The 7,956-nt window shown below is 59.9% G+C and overlaps 1 protein-coding gene across 1 annotated transcript; it reads right to left on the reverse strand.

The window, feature by feature from the left end:
* Nucleotides 1-4,869: 4,869 nt before the first annotated feature.
* On the reverse strand, nucleotides 4,870-7,581 carry CYSRT1 (cysteine rich tail 1). Its single transcript, XM_045001201.1, has 2 exons — nucleotides 7,501-7,581; nucleotides 4,870-6,849 (listed from the first exon to the last, which is right to left on the reverse strand). Exon 2 carries the CDS (start codon nucleotides 6,666-6,668, stop codon nucleotides 6,063-6,065), a length of 606 nt encoding a protein of 201 aa, XP_044857136.1. The 5' UTR covers nucleotides 6,669-6,849; nucleotides 7,501-7,581; the 3' UTR covers nucleotides 4,870-6,062.
* Nucleotides 7,582-7,956: the final 375 nt, after the last annotated feature.

Here is a 7,956-nt window from a genome sequence, read left to right on the forward strand (position 1 = left end):
GAACCCGACGCCCTTAGCTGTGGGGAGTAAGAAGTGGCTGTTGGCTGACAGGGCCTGTCCCCGAGGAGCTGGAACAGCAGCTGCCGCCTCCCCCTCGGCTCCAGGCTGTGGGAAATGCTCATTGCCTGGCTGCATGGGCGGATGCTGCTCCCTGCTCTGGAGGTGATGCAGCCAAGGATGCCTCACCCAACACTGAGATGCAGCCACCTCTGGGGTGGGTTGCACAAGTCAGCAAATGAATTTGGAACAGGAAATGCACTGAAAGGACAGAGGCAGCTGCAGGAGGTGGAGAAAACCAGAAGCCCTGGATCCCAGCCCTGCCCCTCCCCCACTCTACCCCCTAACCTCCACTCTCCTCCCAGAGTTGGGGGGAGAACCCAGGAGTCCTGGTCCCCAGCCTTGCCCACGCCCATATTTCGATATGGCTCCATCCAATTGCTGCCCCCTCAATTGCAGGGCAGTGCCATGGGGCACACCAGGGGCTGCCTGTTTGCACAGGACGGGCAATGCCAGTGCCCCAGGGTGGGGAGAGATGATGCTAAGGGAGAAGCAGGCAGCAGACACCCCCACGACAGAGAAAGAAGTGCTAGGGGGCACCGTGCTGCAAGGAGTGAGGGGGGGTTGGCAGGGAATGGGAGGATCTCCTCTCACAGCAGGTGCATCTGTCTCCCCCGCAATTCCTCCCCAGCCCTACCCCGGCCCAGGCTAATCCCGGCCCAGCTACCAGGGTTACATTTGGCCTGGATTCCCCAGCTGCTGGGGGAGGGGTGTGGGGCTGGGGGGCATGAGCCTCTACTCCCCCTTCCCCTGACACAGCTGCATGGGAACTGACCAAAGGAGCCTGCAGCACTGCTGCCTAGAGGAAACTGAGGCACCAGCTAGTGACAGACACATCATGGCTCTCCTCATCCTCATCCTCTTTTCCATATACAGCCCGGGGTGGGGGGGAACTCAGGGCAGTTGCATAGTCAACCTGTGGAACTCCTTGCCAGAGGATGTTGTGAAGGCCAAGACTATAACAGGATTCAAAAAAAGAACTAGATAAATGAACAGAGGACAGGTCCATCAAGGGCTATTAGCCAGGGTGGGCAGGGATGGTGCCTGTAGCCTCTGTTTGCCAGAAGCTGGGAATGGGCGGCAGGGGCTGGATCACTTGATGATTCCCTGCTCTGTTCATTCCCCCGGGGCCCCTGGCACTGGCCGCGGTCAGAAGACAGGAGGATACGGGGCTAGATGGACTTTGCGTCTGAACCAGTCTGGCCGTTCTTATGTCTCCCTTGGCGCAGCAGTGACACCCAGTGGGCAGTCAGAGTAATGCACAGAAGGTGTCTCCCTTGGCGCAGCAGTGACACCCAGTGGCCAATCAGGGTAACACACAGAGCCAGCAGCAGGTGCTGAGTGGGGCCGGCGGCCGGTATCCCAGCTGGCAATAGGGCAGCAGCCGGAACTCCAGAGCAGTGATGGGCTGAGCCGCTCAGCCTGCCGCTGCGTACCACCAAAAATCAGCTCACCTGCCACCTTTGGCACGTGTGCTGTAGGTTGCCGACCCCTGCTCTATACACCAGTAAGGAGATGAGCATATTACAGTTGTTGGAGGGCTCTTATCAGGAGTAACAGGCTATAGGAAAGTCAGTCGACATTTTTTGTTTCTCTGATGAAAACTGGCCCACTCCCTGCCTCAAACCAAACCTGTCACTAATAATTGTCAACAACTTAATTTTCTGTTTTTGGCTAAGATATTGATTTTTTTTTAATATTGAAATTGGATTCAGGATTGTTAGCAAGTATTTTTGGCAAACAAAGTTGTTAAATGGCAATCTAAATGGCAACACAGTACTGATTTCATGCTTGACTCCCCCCCCCCCCCAGCCTGCTGGTCCAACAGCTGCAGTAGACCCCAAAATCCACCTCTTGGGGTGCAGAGTGGCAACAGCAGCAGCAAACCCTCAGGTCCGATCACACGCCAATGGGCACCACCACCAGCCTTACAGACCATGGTGAAGTTAGCACAGCAGCTGATCTCAGGGACAGGTCACCCATGGAGCCACAGCAGCTCATCCTGCCCTGTGCAGCTCCCCCCGGATGAGATGGATCACTGCCAGCCCGGGGTAGAGACGCGCCCTGCACCCCAAACCCACTCCCAGAGCCAGCACCCCATGCCCCCTCCTGCACCCCAAACCCACTCCCAGAGCCAGCACCCCATGCCCCCTCTTGGACCCCTCAGGAGCCCCCTCCTGCACCCAGGCTTCCTCCCAGAGCCCACACCCTACACCCCCTCCTGCACCCCAACTCCCTGCCCCAGGCTCAGCCCAGAGCCTGTCCCACACTGCAAACCCCTTGGCCCCAGCCCAGAGCCTGCACCTCCTCCTGCACCCCTACCCCAGCCTAATGAAAGTGAAGGAGGGTAGGGGAGAGTGAGCGATGGGGGGGATGGAGTGAGTGGGGCAGGGCCTTGGGGAAGGGGCAGGACAGGTCCTCGGTTGCCCTTCAATTCAAAAAGTGACCCTGGGTGTAAAAGGTTGGAGACACTGCTCTAGCCCTAGGGTGACCAGGCAGCAAGTGTGAACAATCAGGACAGGGGGTGGGGGGTAATAGGTGCCTACATAAGACAAAACCCCAAATATCGGGGCTGTCCCTAGAAAATTGGGACATCCGGTCACCCTATCTAGCCCCTGGGAGCCTGCTAGTCCTCCCCATCCTGGGGGAGGACCCGGTAACCCCTATTCCATCCAGAGACACTGAGCCTCCCCTCCCCTCCCCATCCCAGCTGAGCTCCAAACAGACCTGTGGCCTATGTGACAAAGCCGGGGAGGGGATGGGGGAGCGGAGCAGCGTCAGAGAAATAACACAAGTGCTGGACACTGGTCAAAGTACTTTATTCACAGCAACAGTGACAGGGGCACCAGGAACTGCCAGATTTCTCAGACATGTCCCTAGCAAGGGCAGTCCTGTAGCCACCCCATGCAACGCTCTTTACACTGCAGCTTGTGATCCAGGGACGGAGCATTCACACTCGCCTGGGAAGGGACAAACTGGTCTTCAGAGGCACTAGTTGGAGTACAACTGGCCTATTGCTCTAGATTACCTGGGGGGGGGAGCGACGCAGCTGAGGGACAAGAGGCACAGATGGGCTGCTGGGTCACTCCTTGCGGGCAATCCTGGGGCTCAGTGCACTTGAGTGAAGGCCACAACGGGCTGGAGCTCTGCGGCATGGCTCCTTGGTCCCACCGCATGGAACCCCACCCCCCAGCATCCCAGGGAGATTCCATTCCACGTCCCCTGCTGCAGAGTTCTGGGCTGGAAACATTCCTGGGGAAGTTCTGGCAGCTGGGCAGGAGACAGTGGGAGCTTTTGGTACCTGGGGATATCTGGGAGGCAGCTAGGGTTAGGGTGAGCAAAAATTAGCTGGGTGTTTCTGCTACAGTGATCAGCAGTGAACTAGTTACATGCTGACATCATTAGGTTTGAGTCAGCACACATCAAGAGGGTGGGCCAGGCTGTTCACACCTCTCAGAACAGGGTTGGAGGGATAAGACTTTTATCGGTAGATATCCATGACCATCCATTACACCATACACACCCAAATGACCAAAACCTATTTCCATTGGTAATACCCCAAATGTACAGATCGCCTTATATCAACGCAGCATTTCTCTTACATTGCCTACTTACTTTGTACACTTAAACAATTTGTGTCTGAATGGTTATAAACCTTTAACTTTTTGAATCTCATCGTCTACTGTCATGAAATAATTGTCTGACCTTCCATTTTCTGGCCCTCCAATAACCTCCCCTACTGTGAAAATTTAAATCAATAAAACTAAAAATATTCTTACTAATAAACATTGATACTATCTGTAGAGATCACAAATAAAAGCTGAATTCTACCCAGCCTACACAACGGTTAGCATCTTCCTAGCCGGGCAAGCTGAGATTCTGCACCTAGGACCCTGGGCATGGTCCCTCCCGCTGCTGCAGCACCACTCAGTCAGGGCGCTTGCCCCAGAGACAGTGGCCTGTGATGCAGCAGGTCTAGCAACTGGGCAAGTGCTAGCACAGGGCTCGGGGAGCTTTACCACCGTGCCCCAAACCCCCTGGACCCCGGCTGTGCCAGCACTTACACAGTGCAGCTGCTGCGAGAGAAACACCCCTTGTCTAGTGGAGAAACTCACCTGGGAGGCAGGTCGGAGCCGGCAGCTGCAGCCGCTAGGACCAGCGCTGCATGGGGCTGTTTATGAAGGACAACAGTGGGTCTGGTTCAGGTTTCACGTGCAAACCACTTGGCCTTGCACAGAACACGCCTGACATCTGGCAGGAAAGCCAAGTCTGGGGTGCCACTGACAAGCTGCAGAGGGACTGAGCAGCAATCAGCCGGCTGCAAAGCATGGGAAGGGGCGGCCAGTGTAAAGGGCAGAGAGGGGCTGCCTCATTCCCCTTGCTCATTACCCAGCCAGCTGGCGCCCCTCTGCCCGTGCGGAGGACAGCACCGCTACTCCCCATGGCCCTGCCCCCCACATCAGGGCTGGGGCTTCTGCTTCAGAAACTCCCCCAAGGGAGCAGACCCAATGACTTCATTACACCCTATTCCTGGCTAGCTGACAACCCCAGCACCTTGGAGTCTGGCAGGTCCTGGACTCCACACCCCTTGTCCCATTCCCTCTCCTCCCCTCCCCTCCCCGTTTCATTCTGAACCCTCCTCTGCAGCCTGCCCTAGTCCCACAGCAGCACTGGCACTAACACCAAAAGCCGGCGTTAGTGCCACGTAGAGCAGGGCTGGCCTGCTGCCCCCTCTCCAGACCAAGCTGGGGGTACAAGTGCCCAGCCCCTGCCTGCGCTGCACCCAAGCCCTGGAAAGCAGCTCCTGCCAGCGAGGCCCCAGCACCGAGGGGGGTGAGATGTCAGAAGAGTCTCCTACCACTGTGAGTTCAGACCCAGAGGCCAACGTGTCCAGCCATGGCACGTCCCCAGAGCAGAGCCGAGCACATTCTCCAAGCTGTTTCGTTTGTTTGTTTTTCCGGGGGGTGTTTCCTTCTTTTGTCGGGCGGGTGAGCAGGCAGGGACTGGCAGGATCCTCATTCCAGCCTGCTTAGCAAACAGAGTTTGTACCTCTCAACCGCGTGGGTCAGGGGCGTGAGCGTTACCTACCCAGTTCTACCAGCCCAAGTCCTAGCGTGGACACAGCTAGAGCAGGACCCAGGTGCTTCGTACCAGTAGAGCTCATTCCCTTCCCCTACTGGAATGCTAGACCAGTATGAGCACCTTTCCGCCAGTCTAACTGCAGCCACACTAGAGAATTGTACCACATTAACCATGACTGTTGTGTGTAGACAAGGCCTTGGTTTGCAAGGCCATTTCCCCACAGAATCAAGAGGCACGCAGCCTCCGCAGCTAGGCGAGACTGTACCAGCATGCCCCACCCACGGGGAGGGGCAGTGAGAATCCACACAAGCACCCATAAAACACCGCTTAGGTCCCCCCAAGCTCAGGTTCTTGCTTCTGCAATGGGTGATACCAGGGCACGTCTTTGTCTGCGTGGAGGTCAGCACAGCTGCACGGCCTGTTGCATCAGGGCTGTTCCCCAGCCAGACAGGAAGTGGGAGCAAGCGGTCGAGTTTCCACCACAGGGCACTGCACGAGGCACTCCAGGCTTCATCAGCAGGTCTTGCAACTCCCCCGAGGCCTGGCCACGATCCTGGCAGCACATCACTGCTACATGCCCATCACCATGGCACCTGAGCTCACTTTCCATAGGATAAACAAGGTCTAGAAAGCCACCCTGCAACCGGGGCAAAAATAGTCACCCCCCTTCCCCACGCCCAGCATCCCCGAGAGAGCCAAAGATCACGGAGAGTCTCAGGAGACTGCAAGGCTGCTGTGGGCTCCGGTTGCCCCCCGAGGCGTCCCACCGTTCCTGCTAGGATGGGCACCATAGCTGGGGCTGTCCATCCCAGCCCCCCTTGCTGCAGGATCCCAGCTCCTTAAGGAGGCTGGCTCAGGCCGATGTCTCAGCAGGGCCAGCCCGGTGCCGGTCCGGGTGTGGCAAGGGGTCAGGGCTCGGGGGGTTAGGAGACGACACAGCAGCATTTCCGGCAGCAGGGGCAGCACTTACAGCAGCAGCAGCAGCCACTGTCCGTGCCCACCTCAGGACTCTTCTGGTGCTTGTCTAGCTCGATGGTGTAGGGCAGGGCCGAGGAAGCGTCGTTCAGCAGCTTCAGGCTGCCATACGGGTTATACGGCAGGGCCCTGGACTTCCGCGTCAGGACTTTTGAACCATCCCAACTACCCAGTGGCACCGATTTACTGGCACCGCTCAGCTGCTCTGGGGATGGGTAGGTGGGCACGGCCCTGGGATTAACGACGACAGTGGGCGAGGGCAGCTCCTCCCCCAGGTAGCGCTTAATGAAGCTGTTCTCGAGCTGAATATTCACGCTGGCGTAGGGGTTCTCAACAGCCATGCCACCACGCTGCCTGTTCCCCCGCGGCAGTGGCACCGATTTACTGGCACCGCTCAGCTGCTCTGGGGCTGGGGAGGTGGGCACGGCCCTGGGATTAACGACGACAGTGGGCGAGGGCAGCTCCTCCCCCAGGTAGCGCTTAATGAAGCTGTTCTCGAGCTGAATATTCACGCTGGCGTAGGGGTTCTCAACAGCCATGCCACCACGCTGCATGTTCCCCCGCGGCAAGACGAGCTCTCACAGGTCCTCTCTTGCTGCGGTGCCTCCAGCCACCGGGCAAACTACGGCAGAGGGAGCTAAGTCTGCACTGCGCCCATCCACGGGGCACCCTGACCCAGGCCAACGGGCTCGGCCCCAGCTCACTTCTCTGGGCGGCCACAGATCTTCCCAGCTCCTAGGGGAGAGAGACGCCATTAGCCCAGGGAGAGGGTGGGCAGGTCACTGGACAGGCCTGGGCAGGGCTCTGCACAGCGGTGTCCAGCTCCTAGGGGCCAGGCCGCCCAGCTGAGCCCACCGGCCAGGCAAGGGACTGAGCCCTTCCCCCCAACTCCAGCTAAACCCAGCCCCAGCAGCGAGCAGTGGGCACGGATACGTGCCAGGAGCGTTACAATCACTGCCCTGGGCCCCGCCTGCGGGTGCTGGGGGGGGGGGGGTCCCAGGAACAGCCGAGGGCTCCACTGGCTGGTATCAGGTTCCGAGGGAGGGGAGCAGAGAAGGGGGCCAGGTGGGGGGAAGGGGATGAGAAGGGGGTCATCTCCCTTGCCAGATGTGGGGGAGGGGTGAGAGGTGGGGGGAGGGGACTAGATAGGTGCGGGGGGGGGAGAAGGGAGCCAGTGGGGGGGAAGGGGAGAGAAGGGGGCCAATGGCCAGGTTCCGGAGGAGGGGAGGAGAGAAGGGGGCCAAGTGCTGGGCTGAGTGACGGGTGGGGAGAAGGGGGCCAGGGGCGGTGGGGGAGGGTTGAGAAGGGGGCAGGTGCCGGGTGCGGCGGGGCAGGGCAGGGCGGGGCCGCCCACGTGGGGGGCAAGTGGGGCAATTTGTCCCTTACCCCCCCGCCCCTGTCCTAGAGCTGCAGCGTGTGTCCGGCGGGGCCTGAGCTCCCTCCGCGCGGCCCGGAGCTCGCAGCCCCGCCCCCTGCCCCGGAGCTCGCAGCCCCGCCCCCTGCCCGCGCGGCCCGGAGCGGGGCGTGGCTCAGGCCCCGCAGGGACGCGCTGCCTGTGCTGAGCGAAGCGGCTGGGTGCGGTGAGGCTCCGGGGGAGTCCCGGGGACAGGGAACGGGGGGGGGGGGTTGGATCGTGGGTGTGCCGGGGTCTGTCAGGACCCAGCGGGGGGTGGCTAGGGGTCGGGGCAGGCAGCGGACAGGGAGGGGGAAGAGGTTGGGGGGGCGGACAGGGAGCGCGGCCGGTTGGATCGTGGGCGTGCCGGGGTCTGTCAGGACCCAGCGGGGGGGTGGTTAGGGGTCGGGGCAGGCAGCGGACAGGGAGGGGGAAGAGGTTGGGGGGGC

This window comes from Mauremys mutica, unplaced genomic scaffold (genome assembly GCF_020497125.1).
Source record: "Mauremys mutica isolate MM-2020 ecotype Southern unplaced genomic scaffold, ASM2049712v1 Super-Scaffold_100251, whole genome shotgun sequence".
Taxonomy (NCBI): Eukaryota; Metazoa; Chordata; order Testudines; family Geoemydidae; genus Mauremys; species Mauremys mutica.